The following is a 24126-nucleotide window of genomic DNA, read 5'->3' as shown; positions in this document are numbered from 1 at the left end:
AATAAACGTGCTGATTATTTGCCTCCAGAAGAGGTGTATGAAGTAACCAAGGCAATGTGGCAAGGGAGTCAGGAAGCAGGATATAAGGCTGAAGTAATACCAACGTCTCTTTTTTTAATATACCTGTGGCAAAAGCAGAAATCAGTTGTACTTAAACAAGAGCTTTGGCAAGCACTCTCAAAATACTTCCACTGTGGAGCGCATAAAGCAGAATTTCTCTAATAACTCCAAGCTTGAAATTGCTGGTGATAAACGTTAATGAAGTTAATAAATGCTGACAGTAGTTCTGCTTTAAGGAAATTGCATGTGGACGTTTGTAATCAGTAACTTGTGTCCCTCTGTGACCAGCCCTGGAGATGGATGGTTCTGAGCTAGCACAGAGATTTCCTGGAAATATTTATACGTGACCAGAAATGGCCAGCATTTAAGAGAGCAGTTTAATGTCCAAGCAGAATTTTTGGGTGGTTCTTCTCCTGTGGTCTTGGAATCAGCAGCACCTGTTGTGGTTGCAGTCTCTCTGTCTTTGTTGCAGAAGTGTTTTCAAACTGAGTCATCCACTTGAAATGCACAAGCCACTTTCACGCGAGTGGGTAGATGCGGTGTTTATTTTTCCACGTTGTTATCTGAATGCTGGTGGTCCTCTAATGGTTTCCCACGGTCTTGTTTGGGAGCCGATGAGAATGTTTTCCTCCATGGTTCTCTAGGAAAGGAGTCCCAGAGCAGCAGCAGGGAGGAGGTGATTTTTGTTAACAAAACTCCCTTGCGAGTGCCGTGCCACTAACGGGGCGGTACCCAGGGCAGGGCACTGCAGCACAGCCCCTCGTACCTGGCTGAGAACAGCATGAGGCCCCAGAATGAACCTCGCAGTGGAGAATAGTGTCCTCCAGCCTGTGGGCTGCTTCTCCTTTGCCTTTGGGCAGGAGCCCAATGAGTGCTGCACTCGTTGCTGAGGAGCATGGAGAGCTATGGGAGGCGGAAGGCGTGGGCTGGAGAAGAACAAAGGCTGGTTTTGAGTGGCTGGTGGGCAAAGACCTGGGTGGTTCTGGCTTGTTCCAGCTCAACAACTGCAGGAGATTTGAGAGAAAAAGCAGTGCAAACAGCTGAAGGAGCGTGTTGCTAAAAAGCCCCTGCAGACCCCGGAAGGCTGCGGCTGTGAAAAAGAGCCCAAAGAAAGTTGAGGAGCCGGTGTCTCCCCAAAGTTGGCATGATGGCAGAGCCATGCTACTGGAACAGCAACAGAGCCAAAGGCAGCCGAGTTGAAAATAGCAAAGGCTCAGAAAAGTTGATCTAAACATGAGTTAATGTTACCAGGAGAAATATGGAGCGTCTACACATTCAAATAAACCAAATCTTTCCTTTTTGCATGTGCTTTCAGGCTCTTTCAGCTGGAGAAATCAACAGGCAAAAGGTTCTACTAAAAGGAAGCAGCTGAAAGCTGCCTGGCTTTCCTAGGGCAGGCCAGCGCTGACATATGGCTGTTTCCTCATTCAGGACAGAAATAGCACAAGCTTTGTTCCTGTGAAGAGTCACAGTGTTTTATTGTATTGAAGAGCAATCCACGTCTTGTGTGCAACAAAAATGCTATCTGACAAATCAGCCCATGCTCAGGGACTCTGGGGATGTTTCCACAGAAGCTCCTCTAACCCAGCTCATTTTCACACCTGTTGGCAGCCTCTCTTCCTGCTTCCTGCAGATGCAAATCAGCCTAGCATGAAGGAAGACCCACAGCGACCAATATCTTCATAGGAACTCCACCGCTTTGCACAAACCATCTGTTACTTTGGACCCCAGTTTGGTTGATATATCCAGGGAAGGGTTGTGCCCTTATGTGTAAGCATGCCTGGTTTAGGCTCCTGGAAAAAGCCATTACTTTACTACAGAGAACTGGACCTGCCTGCTAGGTTGCGTTGCTTTTAGATATTCCTGCTTATGCCAAGAACATGCAAAATGTCTTGTGAAAATTGTAAGACGAGTAATTTTCCTGGTAATGTCTTTCATTTGTGCCTGTTGGTAAAATCAAGCCAATTCTTCTTTGTGAATTTTGTTAAGCTTCATACATTTACAGGAGAGATTCAAGAGCAGATCTCTCAAGTAAAATAGCCTAGCCATTGTGGGAGCACCTTGGGCAGTAAGGGCTTGTTTCTGTACAGTTGTGCCATGAAAAGAACAGGGGTCTCAGGGAGTTGTGAGCAGCTGCTGAAGCAAGGTGACTAATAAGGGCTTTCTCTGGTGAACAGCAAGGGAAGTTCATGCTGCAGTCTGAGGGAGGTGTGTGTGTGTTCTGTAGCAACTAATCTCTCATTTTCACAGACCTTGGAACTGTGTATCTTTAAGACTTCTCCTGCTGTGTTGGTTTTTAAATGAAATTGCCAAGGGATTTCAAAACTAGACTGATGGGAGGGAGGAAGCAGTGGTAGCAGAGATGCATACGGCTCAAGAAGCATGGATGAAAGCCTTTCCCATGTGACTTTATACCAGCAAAACGCAGTAGGAGTCCACAATCTGAAAGCCACGCAGTGACATTTGGGTCATTTAGTAATTCACTGCTTTTGCTTTTCATCTGCAGGTTGGATTATGGGTTTAGTTGTTGTTCAGAGCCATATGGCTGTCTCCAGATTATTTAAAAGTTTGGAATTCTTAAGTTTTGTAGCATACAAATGCTAAAGGCTAGAATTTGGGGGTAAATAATATGCTGTTACAGAAGATAATGTGCTCCAGCTGTTTGGTTATTGTTTTTGTCAGTGCTAGAAGACCTCAGAGGATCCCTGGGAAACTGCATCCTGAGGATTTGGTTACTTGTCATAGCGTCCTGTGGGGGAGATGGAGCTGAAATGATTTCTTGTGTGTCAGCTCCATTGCTGTCATTTATGTTTTAAAAATAAGCAACAGAAATGCATTTTACTGGGCTACAAACCCAATAAATTTAAATTCCTTCAGTCCTCAGAACACAAAGGTGAGAATCAAAACAGCTTAGAAAAATGTTGATATGATTTCTTTTGTTTTGGTAGGATCTCATCTCCTTAGTTCTGGAGGAAGAATCTCGGAAACATAAGGAGAAGAATTCAGGCCTCTGCTTCTCAGTTGCTGTCCCACATCCTGTTATCCTGGAGATTGGCTGTGGCTCTGGAGCAATTGCTCTGAGTCTCCTGTGCAAACTGCCTCAGGTGAGCTTTTTTCAGTGCCCATGGTAGAAGAAATGTCCGTATTACAGGACAGTCCCACTCCATCAGACTTCATTGAGACTTCCCAGGCAAACTTATTTGACTTGATGGGTCTTAGCTGCTGCTTTAGCAGCTAAGGTCTTTGACAATCAGACTCTGTAAGTTCATTCTGGGTAGAGGGAGGGTATTTAGGAACTTCTCTCCTTAACTGTCTGAAGGACTAGCAAAGGTGTAGTCAGAATGAAAGAAGCAAATGTGCTCGTTCTTCAGCTGTCACAGCTCACTATTAATCACCTTATCTTGAAGCTGTGGTGGGTGTTGGTTTAAACTAATATCCTGGGTTGTGGACTAGATTGACTGAGGCATGAGCATACACTCCACTAGTCAAACATGTGGGACAGTCATCTTAAATCACCTTGCTGTGAATCAATAGACCTCATCTCTAAGAGTCCAAAGAGACCAAAAGAATATAGGAGAGGGATTCCCACGGAAGTCTCAGTAGTTAGGATCCATATGGCAAGCAGATGTCACACTGCCACGACTGCCAAACCACTTTTTGAAAGCCTTGTGTTCCCTGATAACAACCCCCGACCTTTTGGACAGAATGGAAAGAGCGGGAAGGGAACTGAGATGGGGCTGACCAAAGCCCTTCTTGCCCCTGATCATTATGGCATGAGACAAGGTTAGCAAGATACTGTTGGTAAACGGGGGGAAAAAAAAGAAGAGAAATGAAGGCAAGCTCTCATCACACACAGATTTCAGCAAGTCCCTTCTCGTGAGCAAGAAGTGCTGTGGCCAGCTCTTCCTCTCAGAGAGAGGAGTGTGAGGTGTGGTGTGTTATGGTTATGGAGGTCAGTGCCTGCGTTCCTCCTCCCATCGACCTGCTAAGGTTAATGCTTGGGCTTCATGACTTCCAATATAGTTACTCTGATTTCCCGGGCTGTGCTTCATGTCCTTTTCCTTTCCTGTCAGGTTAAACAACTGTGCCAGTCTGTCCCTGTAACTGATAATAGGCCTTTCCCTGCTGGCTAACACAAACTGCTGTGCCCAGAGACATAAAGAGCCTTGACTGAAGAGAGTGAACAGGAGCCACACTGACACCTGACTTGAGTTTACATTCTGTGTGATCTCTTTCAGTGCTTGAGGCAGAATTTGGCAGTAGGGTATCAAGGAAAAGCACCAGCAGCTTTTCATTTATGGTTTCAGGCGTGTCCTTTACCTTAAGGCTCTGCTTTGTGTGTGGGGGTGCTGGTCTCAGGCTGTGAAATGAGCCCCCTAGGAATGATGGTTGATTGCACCACATACTGCCATCATCTCCAGATGCAAAGTAATCTCTTTGAGCATGTTTTCTCTGTGTAAATACTTAGCCACATCTATATTTAAAAAACAAAGCAAAGCAAAAACAAGTCAGGCCTTTGCCTGCACTTTTCCTAAGGCGGGATGGAAGGTCAAACATATCTCTAACCATCCTATCACAGGCTGTTATACCGGAGGATTCCTAAATACTTGACACGCTGTCAAGTACCAGCAGTCAATGCATATGGTGAATGCAGTGTAAGCACTGTAAGGACTGCAGTGGTGTAAGTAGGCAAAAAGTGCATATGGAAAATGCCAGAACTTCTATCCAAGCGGTTGTGTTAATGCTGGCATTAGAGTGGAGAAGCATCGGATGTGATCTTCTTTTAACCTGTGCCCACCTCAGCCTTTGGCGTGCTGAAGCATTGAGTCTCACACTGCTTAGGAGCTATGAACCTATCAAGAGATGTGAGTCAGTGTGGCTCCATGCTTGTGAGCTGAGTTGGTTTGGTCAGAAGCCTGTTTTGGTGGAATGCTGGCAGTGTTGCAGATTGCCTTCTGTCATGTTAGTTGGCTTACTAGAAGTGAATTGTGATTCCATCAGTGCCCTGAGAGGCATTCATCATGAGCTGTTCCTTTTGGGAGCTGAGATGGAAGAGTCAATTGGCAGGTTTTATCTTGCATGTCTTTTCTGGCAGAGCTTGTCTGTTCAGGAACCCTGATGTTGTAATGCTTTTGTTTGTTGTTGTTTTTCTGTCCTAGAGCCGGGTAATAGCTGTGGATAAAGAGGAGGCTGCTGTGGATCTCACCAAGGAGAATGTGCATAGGTACAAGCCCACATATCACCCATTTCTTGTAAATCATTGCTTGAGGAAGACCAGGAGTCGTCAATATTTGGATGTATTTATCACCACTAGAAACGGGAATTTTTTTAATTGTTTGAGCTCCCAAAGTGTGTAAGAAGTTGGAAAAAAAAAAAAAAAAAAAAAAGGTTTATATTTACCAGGATTTTTTTTCCTTTCACTTCTGAATGCACTTTGCATAGACAGCAGCCTGAATGCTGTCTTCCAAGGGTTTTCGAAGTGTTTCATGGTCACTTCTCTTGTTCTTTTCTATAGACTTCGTAAACTTAGGCAGAAGGTGGTAAGAATGCATATGTCACTTAACAGATTAAGGACAGGTATAGCCTGAATCTAACTCTGTCTGGCTACCTACATCATTACTGCTGTGCTTGCTCCTCTGGATATAAGCTTTCACACTTCATTTCGTGTTGGTTTGGTATCCCTCAGTGTCCTCCTCGCAGCCTGGGGTTTTCTGAGGACAGCGCTGCTGAGTCCTTGTGCCTGAAGGCAGAGCAGCTCTCAGGAAAACCTTGTCCTTCCTAGCAGCTCTGCTTCCTCAGCTGGTTCTGCTTGACCCAGGCTGTTCTGGATTGTCATGAGCATAGTGAGCACCAGAGGTAAATCTCAGTATGATTTTGAGTCTAGGAGCCCAGTCTTTGTAGACGCTGTGAAGGGTACAGAGCTCTAGTATGTATTCACGTCCTTTGAAACCTCTGGGCCCTGAGTTAGAGCAGTCTTGGGAGGGATTCCTGTTGATACCTCTTCTGGAGTCTTTTACAGCTGCGAGTTGTAAAAATGATGCTCGTTAGCTGACATTACTGTTCTCAGGGCCCACATACCCTTTTCTTCCAAAGCTGCTGCCAGCACAGGGGTTACAGAGACAGGCTGCTCCTGTTTCTGGCAGCACTGAGTGGCATCTCTCCACTTCTTGCAAGCCGGTCCCAGATCTTATGCGAGTCTGAAGTGATGGGTAGAAACACAAACCCTTCCTGCACTTTTACCTCATCAGTAGCCTATGCCTCCTATTCCAGCTATAGGGAACAGGCAGCAGAGATTTCCTCCTGATGTGTGAGTATCAAACCAAGTTGTCTTGCAGTTTTACAGAAACATGATAAAAGCAAACAAGATCTTTGCCTCCTTGGTAGAGTAGCACTCTGGCATGTGGGAAAAATTGTCATATTATCCTTGCTGGTTGGCTCAAGAATGGCTATGGGGAGTGTAAATGCATTGCCAAAGAGCCTCATATTTCTCCATGGATATTTTCATTAAGGGATCTTGTCCGTGGTGCCCTGTAGCTCTTGGGAGAGAAGCCAGTAGGATAAGCTGAATTACTGCTTGACTGAAGCCAGCTTGGTTCTTGCCTTCTTTTCAGAGCTCCCTTATCACAGCTGTGTTCCCTGGGGGGAGGATGCCTAGGTGAGTCTTGGCTGCACCAAATCAATAGCAGTGCCAGATTACCCATCTGTGCACACTGCAGATAGAGGCAGGAATCCCTCCTTTTCTTGATGCCTGTGTATGGTGACGAGGCAGTACCATAGGCCCTCAGCAAAGGCAAACAGTATTTGAGTCCAAGGGCTTTCCTGCAGCACGCTCTCTGAACCCCATCAAGTAGCCCCTAGAGCATTACACTAAAGAGCTGGAAAGAAAAATCTGCCATTGTGGTGAGTCTGTCCTGGGAGGAAAGAGCATACTGGGAAGAGCTCCAGTTTTGTCAGAGGTTTCTCTGGACACCTGCTGCAGTGGGGGAACAGGGCAGATCCTGTCTGCCACAGTGTGCTGCTGGTGATCAGGGAACGGCACCTCCTGTAGGAGGTTTGGAGTCTTTCTCCATCAGCAGTTCTTGACCAACCTTGTCTCTCTGGCTCTGCAAAATGCCTTCTCTGTTGTTGCTCAAATGTCTTCTCAAAAGCCAGAGGCAAAGCTTGTGAGAAGAGGTATTGTGATGGGTGGGTCATACAGCTGAGGAATTAGGGCTTATGTTCCTCCCTTGCTGTCTCATGCTCTCTGCTTCTGTGCCCTCTCCTGTAATATGAGGCTGTAACCAACTACCACAGCATCTACTTTTAAACTGGCATCTCTTTACTACCCCAGTAGCATCAAGGGAGCTTTTCCTAGGATCCCAAAGGTTTAGGGGGGTCTCTGCCTACTTCCCCCTGGCAGGGAGTGTAATCTGGAGTGAGCTGGGAGGTAGAGATAGATTTTGCCAGGTTGAACCAGCCTGGAGTATCATGCAATGGCAGCTTGGCTGTCTCAGGCTGTTTTACTTGGGATTGAGTCAGTAAATAGGAGAGATCAGAGTCTTGGCCAAGATTTCTCCCTAAGAAATACCAAGGTGTTTAAAGACACGTTTCTTAAAAATAACAAACCACTCTGCTTACTTGTCACAGGTAAAGGGAGACGTGTTTGTGTATTCTTGGACCTTTGGGGACTCTGCTGGTGTGAGTGCCCTGAGGAGGTCTGGTTACAGATGAAAGGCACTGAGCAAAACATCTCCCGATTAATGTGCACAGATGTGTCAGGGATGAGAAGGATCATGAGTTAGAGAGTGTCATCTGAGAAACCCTAGTGTGCTTTAAATACATTTTACTGAGCAGTCTGTGGGTGTCCCTAAAGGGGACAGCTCCCCTCTCTACAACTACCTCAAAGGCAGCTGTAGTGGGGTGAGGGTTCGTCTCTTTTCCCAAGCAGCAAGTGATAGGGCTATAGGGAATGGCCTCAAGTTGTGCCAGGGGAGGTTTAGGTTGGATATTAGGAGAAATTTCTTCTTCACTGAAAGGGTTGTGAGGCATTGGAACAAGCTGTCTAGGGAAGCGGTTGAGTCAACATCCCTGGAGGTATTTCAAAGACGTGTAGATGTGGTGCTTAAGGACATGGTTTAGTGGTAGGCATGGCAGTGATAGGTTAATGGTGGACTTGATGATCTTAGAGGACTTTTCCAACCTAAATGATTCTATGAGTCTGTAAAGGACTCCCTTCTCCTGGTCTACGATACAGGGGTTCTGCTGCACTGCATGTGCTGGCTTCTTGGTGCAGCATGCAGTAAAATCTTGTCACCTTAACACTCATGTGAGATGAAACGTGACTCTTTAAAGATGCCTAAGAAAATACACTCAGATGACAGAACACTGTTAAGGTCCCAACTGTAAAATAATAATAATAATAATTATAATAATAATAATAAAATAAAGTGTCTGGAGAAAGAATGTGACAAACATGAGCCTGTTGACTTCACTTACAATATCAAGTTTATATATTTGATGCTTTTAATTGTGTTTTGTTTTGTTTTTTTTCAGTGGGGTAGTATATACATGCATATAATGAAAGGTGTGATTATTCAATGGTCTGTTTATTAAATATGCTGTTCCTGAATCCACACAGATGAGCTTCCTAATCTTCTTTCTATTTTGCATCTGAAATTTTCTCTACAGGCTGCAACTCCAGGACAGGATCCACATCCTCCACCATAATGTTTCATACGGTAATTCTTTTCACTGATATATTTTTTTGTCCTTCTCCCTTTTTACTTTGCTGTTGGGCATTGGGCATGAGAGACATCGGAGGGCCACACCACTGGGACATGATGTTGTGTGGAGGGTGTTGAAGTAATAGAGGAAAAGGTCAGTAGGAAGTGAGCCCGTGAAGCTTTTCCCATTAGAGATTTCCAGGCCAGATTATCAGCTGAGGGAAATCTATTACTTAATCAGAAGACGAATTTTTCCTGATTTTACGTGTCTAAAGGCTGATTCTGAGCTGGTAGTCCAGGTGCTGTCTGCTGTTAGTGGGGAGAGGCATATACACAGAGTAATTCATTCCATGCTGACATGGGTGCTCTAGATGAACAGGTATGTGCTTGTCCTTCCACTGATGTTAGAGGGAGCCCAGACATTTAGCTTACATTAAGCCCCCAGTCTTTATCCATTTGAAATGAGGTGAACTGAAGCATAGGATACCTGCTGTTGTTACCCTGGCCTTGGCTGAAACTTCTTAAAACTGCCATTTGATGAGGTTTAGGTAGGTAGTTACATGCTCAGCTGTGCTTGGCTAGGAGCTCCAGAGCCAGGAGCTCCAGCGTTGCAAATTCATTAATGCACCTTTCTGATGCCATTGGCTTTGATACTATTACCTCTTGGGAATATGTCTGCAGTCTTCTACCTGCAAATCTGAGCTCGTGCTGGCTGTACTCCAGCAGTAAGCCAGCTAGCTGCAGTCCTAAAGCTGTGTGGCTGTGCTGGCCTGGCACCTACAGGGGTAAGCTCCGTGCTGGGAGCCCGGTCTAAGGACAGAGCAACACTCCCAGGGTTGTGGTGTCTGGTCCAGAGCTGGTACATATCAGTCCAGACAGCAGCATGAGCATAAGCTGAACCTTGTTGGCAGAAAGGCCACCCTTTAAAAGGTTGATACAGATGAGGGCTTAGCTCTTTTGCTTATTCAAGGTCCTTCTGCAGCTTTGATAAGAGGAGGGATGGTACATCCTGACAGCTAGCCCAAGCTCTCACTTAGGTCTGCGTGGTCTATCAAGTTCCAGTTGTTGCTTTAGATTTCATTGGGCACAGGTCTCTCCGGAGCATCCAGGTCCTGTGTACTGTAAGATATTCCACTAAGCAGGGCTGTGGATAGGAAAAAAAAAAAAAAAAAAAAAGATACTTTGCCTGTTCTTAGCTTTGTGTCATTCTTGTGCTCAGGGTGGGAGAGTGACCAGGCTAGGCTATCCCAAAAGATACGGGATAAAATTCTACCAGAGAAGCAAAGCAGAACCAAACACATGTGCAGCTGTCTGGAAAGATGGTTTTCTGGATAGGATTTTGGTATTGAGCTTAGAGGAAGGGTTGCTGTGGTTGAGAAATGGTTGTGATTCTTTTTCTTTCCTAGGTTCTGCCAAACAGCTTCTACTCTGGGGCCCTATGGACTTCATAGTCAGTAACCCCCCATATGTTTTCCATGAAGACATGGCTTCCCTGGATGCAGAGATCCTCCGGTAATCAGATAAATAGATTTTTCTTCTCCCATTCCTTGCTGCAAGGTTTTCTGGCTGCCTCCTTATGTTACACACACACACTTGCACAGAAAGTAGGGAAATGTAGTATACACATACATTCTTACTTGTAGGTGTGTTTATATATAGTATGCAACAGTACAGCATTACTTTGATAATGCTTACAGGTCTGAACCAATATCAAAGTATTTAAAATATTTATAAAAATGGAAGAAGCACACATGTTGAAATTCCTAAGTTTCCAATCCAAAACTCTTTTAGAACACTTTTCATGCTAGATTTTTTCATAAGTGGTGTGAGTGTATGAAAGAAAGTAGAATTATTCTGGGTAGCTTTTTGTTATTAAAAAAAATAGGTGGAAATACCATGACCCATTGTCACAAGTCATCTTTTAAGCAAACAAACCCACACACACATGAAAAGGCTCTTCTGGAATGTGGAACTGCTTTGTGTGTGCTGGTCTTCCTCCGGATTGATTGTCATGCATGTCAGGACAGAGTCCTATACACACCCCTGTGCAAAAAGTCCACAGGAGCAGATTCTGTCCTTGAAAGTAGCAAAGTTCTCTGCATCCTAATTTGCTCTGCTAGGTTAGAAAGCAGTCCAACCTGGCTATTGGCACAGCTGAAGTAAAGCAAGTGCTGCATTACTGTGCAACTTACTCTTTCCCTGTCCAGCTAGCACAGAGAGAACATACCACATGTTGGAACTGTGTAACCCTGGCTGCTGTTGACTCAAAATGTTCAGGAAAAGCTCAAGGAATGTATTCTGCTTGTGTTCAATTTGGAGTTTCTTAGCCTAGAGGTGGCAGCCTTCTTATTCCCAGTATTTCTCCTAAAAGCTATGAAAGTGCTCTCACTTGCTGTAGCCAGGCTGGAGTTCAGGTGTTAGTTGCACCTTTCTCTGTGGTGTCAGGCAGTGGCTCAGTGGCATGGCTTGTGCCACGTGGTAATGTTGTCTTGTTCCCAATCCCTAGCTATGAGGACCTTGGTGCACTGGATGGAGGAGCTGATGGGATGAGAGTTATCAAAACAATTCTGGCTCTGGCTCCTTCTCTTCTGAAGGATTCTGGGTAAGTACTGTTCTCTTTCTGAGTTTCATGTCTTCTGTCCATTTCTATAACTGCCATTTGTGTTTCATACAGGGAGATACAGAAGGGAAAATAATTGCAAAAATGCCATCTAGTAATAGCAGTTAAAGTATATAAGCAAAATCAGCTTAAAATCAGCCTGGTTAATACTGGGATACAGGCCTTCCTTGACTAGTGATGATGTTTCGTAGTCATTCGTGAAGTGAGTATCTTTAAAGGTTAAAGCACTAACAGAAGGAACATGAAAGAGAGCAACAGAGTAAGAAGGAGCACAAAAAAAGGAAGCTTACTTACGCAGAATAATTGATGGAGGGAGAAGCGATACAGAGCTCTGTGAGGATGGGTGTAGATCTCTATTTCCCTCCCACCCTTTCTTTAGGGGAAACTTGTATGTTGTGCCGGGATGCAATGCTGAATATCCTGGAAGAATGATGGTAATCAGCCAGGGATAACTTCTTAAACGTTAGATTTCTTCACTGTGAATTCTTGTGGCTGGTTATTTCTATTTACTACGTAGGATCCATTTTGTGCCTCAGCATGGACTGGCTGATGCCCAAATGTCTTGTGTCGGCACATTCCCATATCCTGTTGAAAATTCCTCACCTTTTGGTTAGCATAGGAGAGGACATCAAAAATTTGCTGTTTTGAGAAGAAGAACAGGAGTATCGAGAGGCGTACTGAGAATAATTCATTGCTTATGGTTTTTATGACCACAAAAGCAGGAGATGCTCCCCAGGGCTTCCCAGCAACAGATGGGAACCCCGAATTTTTTTCCTACTTCCTTTTTGCTCGTTTTATAAGGTGGAGCTCCTATTTGAGGGGTCCAAGTTTTTTTAAGGTCAGGAATGAGAACCACACCCAGCTAGTAATTAGTTTGGTGAATTAATAGGGAGTGTTCAGTGTGGGACGTTTCAGGAATTCCTGTGAGAGTGTATGGCTGGGGCTTGGCCTCTGTCCTTTGCCTGTTAAACTTGTGTCCTGCTGCACTGTCAGAGGCTGGAACCCATTTCCACGGGCCTGTAAGCAAGGGGGATTCTGCCTTGTTGTAGGAGCAGAGACTCATAAATGGCAGTGTCACAAAGCCCAGCTGCAGCAAACATGGAAATAGCCCTCCAATGTGAAGCCACGTCCTGGTGCGTTACCTGAGGCTGTCTGACAAGTTCCCTCGTTCCCGTTGCACTCTCCTTTCTACTGTCCCTGTGTGCAGGGCTGTATGGCCTGAATCCTCGTGGTGTTTTCTTAACTGATCTACAGAGATATTTACTATGGGGAAAATGTGTATACTGACTTGTGTTTGACTCTCACTACAGGGACCTAATGTCACCCAATTTATACAACGAGGTGCCAGTCCAGTATTGAGTATTCATGCATTTGCATCATAAAACTTCATTCTGGCTCTTCCTCAGCAGCCTGCTCCACTTTAAATCCTTGTGGGCCTCAGAAAGACAGAGCTGGTGGCATTCCCACATGGGGTTCAAAAGGGATCCTTAGGTGTTAGTACCAGGGTTTAGCTGCTCACATAGAGGAGTACCATGAAAGTTTCCCTTAAGATCAACCTTTTGTTCCCCTGAAGGAGGCAGTTGGAAGCTGCACCTTATATGGACCGCTTCAATCTGTTTTAAGATTGTTGTCTTGCAGTGTTTTGACCTTCTCATTTCCTGCACTCATAGGAACCTTCCAGGAAAGACCTTAATTTTTATCATCTTAGCAACCTAAATACGTGCATCTCCCCACTTCCTACTCCTATGTATGTCCTTTCAGAAGCGTGTTTCTGGAAGTTGATCCCAGACACCCAGATATGGTGGAGAACTGGCTACAGGCACACCCGGACTTACTACTCACCCTTCGTGCTGTTCACAAGGACTTCTGTGGCAAGTGAGTTTGTTTTACCTTCAAAGTTTTGATTCAAGTGTTGGTCTGTGTCCTGAGTAGATTGGATTCCTGTACCCTGATATATTGAGTGGAACACAGCAAGAGAAAGTCAGCAGCTGAAGCCAGCCTTTAATAAAATCACAGAATCATTAAGGTTGGTTGGACCAGATGATCCTGAAGGTCTTTTCCATCGCCCTACGACCAGTGTCACCCACTAAACCATGTCCCCAAGCACCACGTCCAACCTCTCCTTCAACACCCCCAGGGACAGTGACTCTACCACCTCCCTGGGCAACCCGTCCCAGTGCCTGACTGCTCTTTCTGAGCAGAAATGTCTCCTCATCTCCAACCTGAACCTCCCCTGGCACAACTTGAGGCCATTCCCTCTGGTCCTATCACTGGGTACCTGTGAGAAGAGGCCAACCCCCAGCTCCCCACACCTTCCTTTCAGGGAGCTGCAGAGAACAATGAGGTCTGCCCTGAGCCTCCTCTTCTCCAGACCAAACACCCCCAGTGCCCTCAGCTGCCCCCCACAGGACTTGTGTCCCAGGCCCTGCAGCAGCTTCGCAGCCCTGCTCCGGCCACGCTCCAGGGCCTCGATGTCCTTCTGGGAGTGAGGGGCCCAAAGCTGAACCCAGCACTCGAGGGGCGGCCTCACCAGAGCAGAGCCCAGGGGGACGATCACCTCCCTGGTGTGCTGGCTGCACTACTCCTGACACAGCCAGGATGCCCTTGGCCTTCTTGGCCACCTGGGCACACTGCTGGCTCGTGTCCAGGTGAGCATCAACCAGCACCCCCAGAGCCTGTTCCTCTGCACAGCTTTCCAGCCACTTTGCCCCCAGCCTGTAGCCCTGCATGGGGTTGTTGTGGCCAAAGTGCAGGACCCGGCACTTGGCTGTGTTGAACCTCATCCCATTGCCCTCTGCCCATCGACCCATCCTGCCCAGGTCCCTCTGCAGGGCCCTCCTACCCTCTGGCAGATCGACACTTCCCCCAACTTGGTGTTGTCTGCAGGCTTACTGAGGGTGCACCCAATTCCGTCATCCAAGTCGTCCATAAAGATCTTAAAGAGGGTGGGCTCCAAGTATCTCAACTTTATGTCCTGAGATAACCTGGGAAGTGTTTGAGTCAGAAATCCTGACACAGGTAAATATTTCTGATAAGGTGACTGGCTCTGGTGAAATTACCACCACTGGAAAAATGCTGCTTTAGTATGATGGAATTGTAACCATATTCTCCCTAGCAAGACTTAGTTCTGCTCATTCTTTCCCCCACAGGCCTAGGTTCCTGCACATCCAAAAACAAAGCAGATGACAATAGTGCTGGACATAACATTCCTTGCAGTGTGCTTTTTGCTGTTGAGCCCTGCTGAATTGAATGGCTTGTTGAAAACTACAAGAATCTTCACTTTGTTTTCCAGTGCACTGATCTCTCCATGCAGTGACAGACCCCTCATTTCCTAATACAGACTTCATCTTGAATTTTAGAGGTTCAACAGAGTATTTAAGTGTTTCATCTTCTTCAGAGATCTACGTGTGACTCTAGTTTATTCTGCTGAAGTGACTTACTAATCTCAGGACCAATATGGAAGAGTTCACAGCTCCAGGTATTTCATTGCAAATTTCAAAGAAATACATCAAAAATACACTTTCTCAACACGTCAGATCACCCACTTAACCTGGAAGGATTTTATTTTTTTTTTACCTTATTTAACCTTGAGGTAAACTTTGAAAGAATATGACTGGATTGGTTGATCTATGGATCAGTCTGCCCCTTCCTTCGGAATCTGCTTGTTTGGAGTAGAAGGGAGAAGCCCTTTATTTGGACAGTTGTGGGCCACAGCTGACAAAGCATCTCTTCCTATCATACATGTTTTCACTCTGTATTCCTGGCTACATAGGTCACTGGCTCTAGAGGAAGGAGCTCTGCTGGTGTTGGCTAAAGCCATCTGAATCAACAGCACCTGACACTCCGTGGATGCTGCCAGAAAAAATCAAACCACTGTACTAAAGATAGTGCTGTGTACACGTTAAGCTTAGTCTTACAAGAAATGCTGTGAAATGATGCTTTCAAATGTGCTAGTGGGTATGAATAAACATCTGGGATCTGCATATTGCTTCTGATAGTAAAGCTTAAATTCCATATAACGTTTTTAAATGTGAGACTACAGAGAAGGCCAGAATCACTACTCCAGTTTCAGAGATGAAGTCAAAAAAAAGAAGTGAGGTGAGAAGACAACAGGCTAAGTTTGGAGTAGGACCCAGTCTCTTGACAGCCATGGGAATAACTGAGGTCTGTTTCTTTGTTTGGGAAGAATGACTCAGAGTAGGGCTGCCTGCAACAACACTGAGAGAAGTCTCTGAAATGAACAGTCAAGATCATGACATTATAAATGCTGAAAAGATTAAATCCAAGCTGCTGCCTGTTGCTATTGTTTCTAGTGTTGCAAGTTCCATTCTTGACCATAGCTAGCCAGAGAAAGAAGGAAAGAAAACAAATCGAAAGACCTGGATCAGTCTGAATGGAAGCACTTGCCGGGCCAGTGGAGGTGAGCATGTGGTAGGGAATAGAAGTGCCCAGACAGTGACTTTTGCAGTCTGGGTGTGCCATGGATGTGCCATCAGGCCATCTGTGCATGCTGAACTGGGAGTGCATAGCCAGAAAGGGTAGGTACTGCATCAACGAACTCGGCATCTGCTTTGAAGGTGGCAGCAGATCCAGAGGGCTTTGCAAGTCCCTTTCCCTCCTACCTCTGCTGCACTCACTCTCTCCACTCTTTCATTCACTTCAGAATGCTGGAGCCTTCGCCCTGCTTTTTCACAGGTACATCCTTCTGATGTACCAGTGTCAGGGTTTCTACTTAGATCCTCTCCTTGCCCTCTGGGTTTTTACCGTTCAGCTCACAGACTGACCCTTCACCCCATCCCACCACTCCGCTCACCCCAGGAGTCTGCCTGTAGCACTACACACTCCTTACTTGAAGTTATAAGCCCTCACTGCCCTGGTGAATTGTAGTAGAGGAGATGGAGGAAAGGGCAGAAAATAAAAGGTTCAGTTAAAGTGCACTTGATCTTGGGTTTGGAAATAAAATTTCAGCACGGTTGACTTCTGGCAGCAGTGAGTACAAATTGTAGTCAAACAGGTATTGTGTTTTCTCACAAATAATAACAACAATGGATTAGTCATCTTTTTTAGCTCAGTTTGTTGGATGTAGGTCTTTAAATTTGATTTTTAAAACAGCGTGCCCTGATTTAATCTTAACATTGATAGTGTTTCTTTATGAAAAGCAGAGAAAAGAAGCACAGGGCTCTTTAAAAGCTGGATGATGTACTGGTTTATGAGAGCATCAAATGGCATCATGGTGCGTCCGTCAAGGCGTAGGCTGCTTCCCTGCAGCGGGCCAGGGTTAGGTGCCCCTCTGAGGGCTGGTGGCTGAGCTGCAGAAAGCAGCCTTGCCTTTCCTCAGCAGCAGTCACTCACCAGAGCACAGAGCAGGACACTTTCCCTGAGATGGACTCTTGGTCTAGTCCAGTAGGACAAGTGTTAAATTCCTGTATTTATAGCTAAAACAATAAGAAAAATGCTTGCATTTCTGTGGGTTTGCGCTGCATAGTGGTTACATGTCTCGGGACATCACATGGTGCTGCAGACCTTCTCATAAAGGCAAGAACGGAGAAAAATTGTTCTTCCTCCCAAGAGGCGGGATTTATTTGTCAGACTCACATCCGAGGGAATGTGCTGGTGTAGTACAGCGTGTTCTTCAGCGCTTTACACATGTTGGCCCAGGCTCGTTTTGGTACAGAAGCTCTGCAAAGTGCCATTGATGTGGTAGTTTTAAGAAACCACAGGGCTCCCAGTGCCCTCGCACTGACCGTGTCTGTGTCAGCTCTGGCTGTGAGCGCGGGGCCCTGCTGCTGCCAGCAGTGCCCTGTGCACGTGGGCGCTCTGCAGCACTGCAGTCGCTCCCTGAAGGCACCCAAGGCTGACGCTGCTGTCGACATTTTACGTAATCCAGTATCCAAATGCATTCAATTTTCTGGGACCTTAGTGGGTCTGTGGAACTGGATCAAACAAGTGATTTGTTTCTGAGGTGGTGCTTTCAGAGAGGCTTTGTTTTCCTGCAGGACCTTGAAGAGCATGGTTGTGTGTGCTCAGGTGCATATTTCTGGAGCATAACCATTGCCAAGTATCTCCTAGGAAGGATCCCACTGGCCTTCCCTCAGGAGTTGGTAGCAGCTTGGTGTTTGGCAGAGCCCTGCAGATGGTGCTGTGGTCCCAGCCAGGCTGTGTCCGTGGTGGATGGAGAGCAGTCTTGCCACCGGCGTCCCCAGCACAGCGTGTGTCTGTTGGCAGCATGGCAATGTGTGGTCCCCGAGTGAGAACCTGGGTCAGCAGAGGGCTTCCCCATAGGTGCAGCTGCAAAGTGGGGCTTTAACCTCCCCATGCTTCAGCGTGGGGCTGCTGTGGGGAAGTTGGGGGGGACCTCGTGGCTGTGACATGGTCCCCTCAGGGCTATATTAATCCATGTTTTGGGACAATCCGTGTTTTTGTTCCAGTGTAATTTCCAAGTACCCTGAAGTGCACAGGTTTTCAGGCTTCCACTCAGAAGGAAAGGGGCTTTCTGAAGACCATAGAGCCTAAGAAACATTTATTCCTGCAGTGCTCCCAGTCGAGAGAAGATGTAGCAGGGATGGGGCTCCCACCTTCCCAGGTGAGGAACTGGTGGACACAGAGTGACTCAGCCAAGGCAGCACAACAAATCGGTCTCTGGGGACCCTGATGACTGAGTGTGTGTGGATTACTGGCAAGCACCCAGATCTGTGACACCGAGCCATATTCCAGAATGGGTTGGGAGAGAGCTTGACATTCACCTACCATAACTCCTTGTCCAAAAGGATAGGCTTGGCTTACATCAAACAGGTTTGCCCAACCTGATATAAAAGGCTTCTAATGACGATCAGGAATTTTGCACACAAGTTGTTCTCTTGCTTCATTGTTCTTACAGCTGGCCAGGTGTCCTTTGCACTTGTTCTTCCTTACTGCCCTTGAAGCTGGGTACTACTTCTCTTGTCCTGAGGCATAGAACAGCTGGCTCTTTCCTTAGAGCAGCTTCCATGGGTTAGTCTGTTCTCATGCTTCCTCACAATTTGTGTTTCTGAGGAAGCACCAATATATTGTTGGTTTTGTGGACCTCTTGCACACCCTTCCCTCTCTGCTTGAGAGACAAAGGGGCACAGGGTGTGCTGAAGGGTAGCTTCCTTTGGACATGCTGAAGGAGATGCTTGTGCCTGTGGTGACTGGAACAATAGAGCTGCTACAGCTTATGTTATTGAGGGGGAGGAATTATTTCCCAAGCAGTGAAGACCAGGCCAAAACTTGCATTAACGTTTTGTTTGCCTGGGCAAGTTTTCAAAAGCTGTATTTAAGTTTATTAAAAAAACACTTTTTTTGTTGTTGTTCTTTTTCTTGCTCAGGGTTACATCCAGAGGGACAAACACCCAGTGAGAGAAGGCTTCTCTCTCACAGTTGAGATGATGATGAGATACTCAGAAAGCCTTTATCAAGTTTCTCCAGCCTATTGCCTCTTCCACAGATGTTTTGATATGCTTTTAGTGAAGTGTCTGAAGCTTCAGCTGTTCCTGCTGCCTGTGGAGGGTCATGTCGCAGCCCTTCTCTGTTTTTTATTGCCTGGCAGCTGCTTGCAAGTCTCAGCATGGTCCATCCAGTCCCTGGTGAGCACAGTAGGCTATTTACACACTACCGCCCCGCAGCACTGGGATCACGGCCAAATCACACTCAGCATTCAGCTGCTGAGATTTGGGACAGGTAGCATTAGCTACTGTAACCTCAAGGATGTGCTAACAGCGGGCAGTAGTTGCAGAATCAGCCCTGTAACTGGCTCGCTCCTACCTTGCAGTTGTTTCTTTGCCTGTGCCAGTTGGGCTTAGGCTGACGAGCCCGGGCTTCAGAATGTAACTGCTGGCAGTACTCGCCCTGCAGGCTGGGGGACTTCTGGAAGTGTGCCTGTAAGCAGGTGGCGGTGTCTTGCAGGATGCTGACCTGCGTGGTGCAAGGTGCTGCACCTGGGTTGGGGCAATCCCACACATGAGGACAGGCTGGGAGAAGATCTCACTGCGAGCAGCCCTGCAGAAAGGGCTTGGGGGTTGTGCCTGGAGAAGAGAAGGCTCCCTCACTGAGGGAGACCTCATTGCGGCCTTTCAATACTTAAAGGGGTCTTATAAAAAGGATGGAGATGGAACTCTACTAGGGTAGATAATGATAGCACATGGGGGAATGGTTTTAAACTAAAATAGGATAGATTTAGCCTAGACGTTAGGAGGAAATTCAGCAGGAGCAGTGAGGCGCTGGCACAGGCTGCCCAGAGGAGCTGTGGCTGCCCCATCCCTGGAGGTGCTCAAGGCCAGGCTGGGTGGGGCCTTGGCCAACCTGATCTGGTGGGTGGCGTCCCTGCCTATGGCAGGGGGCGTGAGGTTGGATGGTCTTTAAGGTCCCTTCCAACCTGAGTCATTCTGTGATTCTGTGGTCTCTGCCCCTGCTCAGTCTGGTCTCACCTGTCACTACCATGATGCGTCTGGCGAAACAGAAGTATGAGCAGTTTGTTCTATTGCCTACTCACCTCAGTGCAAGTTTTTGGTCCCCTCCAGAGACAGTATGTGAGGTTTGTGTTAATCCCTAGGTAGAGGAATGGAGCAGACCAAGGATCATGCTATAAAAGGTGTGATTGTGCTAACCTATGTGAACCATGCAGGGCAATGCTGAAATAAATGCTGTGATGGTTTTCCTCCTGGGCTGGGACCTGGGAACAGGCCTTTGGGTGATATGGTGTGTGCAAATGCACTGGAGCACTTGCAAAATCAGATGTTCTTGGACGGGTGTCTCTTTGAGTAAACTGTCATAGATTTCTTTCCCTCAGACCTGAAGAAGAAAATGCTCCTGCCTGTGGATTTCAGTGTGGGGACAGAGTGGGTTGGGATGACAAGGAAGGAGGAACTTGGTGGCATCAGTTCCTGCCCATGAGCAATGCCCAAGTAATTCCAGCTCTGCCCCAAAGCAGGTCTCGTTTGCATTCTCTTCTGCATCCACTCTTACCCGGTCAGACACAAACAAGTTGTTGTTCCACGTTGCTCACCCTGGGAAGTTTACCTCTGTTTGCCAGAAACATGGCAGTGTTTCAGGCCTGCACTGGGATTTGCCAAAACAGGATTCAGATCCCTGCTGTGTGACCTTGGGCGTATTATTGCAAACGCTGCTCCCTGCCGTTGTAGTTGGCATAATATCATTTTACTGTCTCAGTGTATTGTAAGGGTGCCTTGTATAGAGGCTGTGGGGTAGTCAGTTGCTGTAGAAAGGACTGAGCCTGTCCTGTGGTACCCTCCTCAATCATACCCAGGCAAAGAAAGAGCCAACTTTGATGAAAGTTGCATCTGTTTCATCTGCTGCTTGGTGGCAGGGCACACCACCATGGCACAGCACAATAAATTCAGTTTGTTTCGCTCATTTTTAGTGATGCCAGTGCAAAACCAAAGGGCAAGGAAGTAAGCCAAAGTACCAATGCTAGATTTTTCTGCAACAAGTTCATCTGTGAGTGTAATGAGAGCGTGATGCACAGGCAAACAGGCCCGCTGCAGGGTGCTGAGAAAGTTGGGTCTGCATCCTGTTCGCAAGAGCCAGCGGAGCTTTTTGCATGAGCACTGAATATGTTGTTACTGCCAACGGGTGGAGAGAAGTGCTGCCACATGCTGTGGTCTCCATGGTTCATCTTCCTTACGTGGCTGATGTCAGAACTGTAACTTTAGAGCTAGAAGTTGCAATTTAAAGATTTTCTTTTCCTTCTCCCTTCACCAGCAAACCTAAATGGTCTCTTTTCTGTGTCTTGAGTGCTCACGCTATCTTGGAGAGAGGGGGCATCAAAAAGAAGTCATTTCAGTTGCAGCTGCCCAGTCAGTGTTACGATGATAAAAGTTGGTACGTGAGCAAGGTTACCGCAGGACAGAAAGCCTTCAAACTACACCCAGTGAACAAGCTGCTGCTTGGGGAACAAAGTACCTCATCCCATTAAGGCATCTTCTTTGGTTTCAGCTTCCGTGAGTAGTCTTGGGCTTCGTACTTCCTTGTGACAGCTGGGATGTTCTGAGATTCCTGCCCGTGGCGGGGAGCATCAGGAGACATTGAGGGGATTCTCAGCTCCAGGCTGCAATTTACAGCATGATAAAGACGAGTTTGCCATCGAAGTATCCAGAGCCAACACAGTGGCAATAAACTGAGACGCAGCAAAGGAAGAGGAGCCATGGAAGAGAAAGAGCTCAAATGCTCTAATAGTAGTTCTGGGAACCTAACTGTACTCATTTCTCACTCTACTGGTCCTGGTCCTCTTGTAAACAGTATGGGCATCCAAGCTGTCAGCTGGGAGGGTGGTAGTGCCTCGAGAGTAGGAAGCAGTTACTGCTATTCCCTCTCTCTGCATGAAGATAGGAGAGTCTGGCTGGAAAAAAATGTTTGATTTGGAGAGCCTCAGTCTTGAAATCTGGCATGAGGGCAATTTTCATGGTTTGTATCACTGGCAGAGCCATTGCTAAACATTGCTAAATACTGCATGAGCTGGACATGCGTGAATGCTAGATGTGATGGGCGAGGAGGAGGAGGGAGTGGTGACCAAGCCACTGTAGGAGGCTTGTCTAGAGAAGACAAGATTCTTGAGAAAGGGTGTGGTAGAACAAAGCCAGGACTTTTAGGAGGGATGGCCTGTGCTGCCACATTCCTGCTCTACCACTATGAAATGATGAGCGGAAGCGTGGGGCCGAGTGTCTGTAACATACAAGTTGTGTCCAGGAGGCAGACTCTGAGCATCTCTACGTAATGCATGTGCTGCAGAGTGAACAGAGCCCCCCTGCAGGGTGGGTGGCTTTGTGGTGGACCACAGGGGGTGGGCAAACAACAGTGAACGGAGCACAGCGCTGGGGAGCCTCATGCCATTGAAACAGAGCTCTGCTCTGTGTGATTCAGGAAACTGCCACCAGCCTGAGTTTCAGTAAACACCAGTTGCAACGTTAGGTATGAGTGCATGGGAGACAGAACGTTTTAGTGGGATGTCTTGAGCAGTTCTTATGTGGGAGATTTTGATTTCCGCTTGGTTAGTTGGTGTACGTCATTGTAGCTGCTTATCTGCTCTGTCTCTTTTTTCCTCGATGGCTAGCTTGTCTCCTGTGTTTTGAATACAAGCAATAGCACGGGCACTGTGGGGCACACTGTGCCTGCTGTCAATTTGGGTCCTGAACCTGGCAGTCTGAGCCGCTACCAAAGTAGTGCTCAGCAGAGCTGGCAGAAGGGTGCCTTCTGATGGCAAAGCCCTCACTTTGTCTGAAACACTCATCCAAGACTGTCTAGCTCATGAGCACAATTGCTTGGGTTGTTGAGAAAGGTTTGAAATATTACAAAACTTCTGGCCTGGTGTTTGGCTTATGATTAATGGCTTAGGTCTGTGTAGTGCTTTGGTGTTCCAGCTCTAAATCCAGAGTAGGCGGTGAGAGCTGACCTCAGTGAAGTCATCCCATGTGCTCCACTTGGGTTGAATTTGGTCACCTGGTGACACGCAGCCTTGGTATTCCGTGAAACAAGCGTCGCCTTGTTGATTTAAGCCTTTCCAGGGACTGCGGGCTGCTAAGCTGATACGTCTTTTCTCCCTTTCCACGTTGCTCTGCCACTCATCTGGGGGTGACCTTCTCACTATCCCTCCTGACTTTGAGCTTGCTGCTTCCCTGAAGTCCTCTGAGCCATGGTTCCTCTGAGGTCATGGTGCATTTGCATTGCTGTAGTGCTTAAAAGCTTTTCTCACAGGTTGCTCCATCTCTCCGAGTTTTCAGTGCTCTTTTCCCCTGCCAGTATCTTCTGGTGTTGTGTAACTCTCCCCCGGCCAACGCTGTTGGCTTCCATGGACAAGTTTCTTTCTGCTAGATAATTTGGAATAGGCTTGTGACAGAAAAATCGTCTTCTACAAGGCAGTTTAGTCCTGCGTTGCCCTTCGTGTGATTTTGCTGCTGAGGGGGTTTGCCGGGGTGGGAGTCATGCTGCTGCCATGTGCTTTGCTTGCCTAAGAACAGCAGATTAAGGGTATCCTTGGCTCAAACAAGGCTTCTTCATTTAATGTGTATGGGCAGGGGGCACTCAAGCTGCAAGTGTTTTTTGTACTTTAGCTTCCAGGTCGGTGAGTTTTTTGTCTCGTGTGTCAGCAGACAGTAGCCCTTTGTTCAGTGTCCGAACTTTTTCCGCCTCAGCAACGCGCGTGCACACGCGTACGTGATGCGGATCCTGAATTGGGCAATAAACTCCACGGTTAAGCTCCATAAGCCCAGCAAATATATCATTTGTCTTACTTCAAGGATTGCCTGTATTCCTTATTGACCAGCAACAAAGCCAAGATTGTGGAGGTGTTTATTCATTTATTTCAGATTTTCCACGCATCATTGCCTATGTGGGAAATAAAAGGGACATAAATACTTTGAGAGTGAAAATCTTGTCTTTGGCCAGGTTGCCTTTGTATCTGCTAAAAAAATGGATAATGAAATTAGTTAAGTATTAAATAAATTACTTAATTTAGTAATTAAGTAACTTTGTTACTAAGTAGGGCCAGGATTGAGGCCAGGATAGGTCATAAGCATGGAAAGTCATGAGTCACGGGCACAAAAATTAAAAGATGAACGTGTCTGGCTGACGCAGTTATCCTGACTGCAAAGTAACTGCTTGAAATCCGCCGTCTTTGCCATGGCTGGTGCTTGCTAGCACCCTCTTCTGCTCAGGCCAAATTTGGAAAAGCAAGAAGCACCTGGGAGGCACCATCCTGCTGCTGCTGACACG

At 46.7% G+C, this 24126-nt stretch overlaps 2 protein-coding genes across 10 annotated transcripts in view; both read left to right on the top strand.

Moving 5' to 3' along the window:
- The window catches only part of HEMK1 (HemK methyltransferase 1, mitochondrial release factors N(5)-glutamine), a 32566-nt gene extending 16764 nt beyond the window's left edge, over positions 1–15802 (top strand). For 5 of the 7 annotated variants that reach the window (XM_084531311.1, XM_084531312.1, XM_084531310.1 and 2 more), the window contains exons 5-11: positions 3009–3164; positions 5220–5284; positions 8728–8777; positions 10169–10274; positions 11269–11364; positions 13144–13257; positions 14675–15365. In XM_084531311.1, the coding sequence (XP_084387437.1) occupies positions 3009–3164; positions 5220–5284; positions 8728–8777; positions 10169–10274; positions 11269–11364; positions 13144–13257; positions 14675–14717 (630 nt within the window). In that variant the 3' untranslated portion in view covers positions 14718–15365. Of the gene's footprint in view, positions 1–3008; positions 3165–5219; positions 5285–8727; positions 8778–10168; positions 10275–11268; positions 11365–13143; positions 13258–14531; positions 15366–15695 lie in introns of those variants that run through there. The other 2 variants (XR_014696547.1, XM_084531314.1) reach the window with 2 other exon arrangements.
- Positions 15666–24126, top strand: part of LOC311442295 (uncharacterized protein) — a 62586-nt gene continuing 54125 nt past the window's right edge. The window contains exons 1-2 of one of the 3 annotated variants that reach the window (XR_014696548.1): positions 15688–15802; positions 17849–17965. Coding sequence is in view for 2 of the 3 variants with exons in the window: in XM_084531317.1 (XP_084387443.1) it covers positions 15776–15802 (27 nt within the window). In the remaining variant the exon portion in view is untranslated. Of the gene's footprint in view, positions 15803–17848; positions 17966–24126 lie in introns of all 3 variants that reach the window. The other 2 variants (XM_084531317.1, XM_084531316.1) reach the window with 2 other exon arrangements.

Source organism: Aythya ferina, assembly GCF_964211825.1.
Source record: "Aythya ferina genome assembly, chromosome: 10".
In the NCBI taxonomy this organism is placed as follows: Eukaryota; Metazoa; Chordata; class Aves; order Anseriformes; family Anatidae; genus Aythya; species Aythya ferina.
Note: the sequence above shows the minus strand (reverse complement) of the source record. Positions and strands in the feature narration are given on the sequence as shown.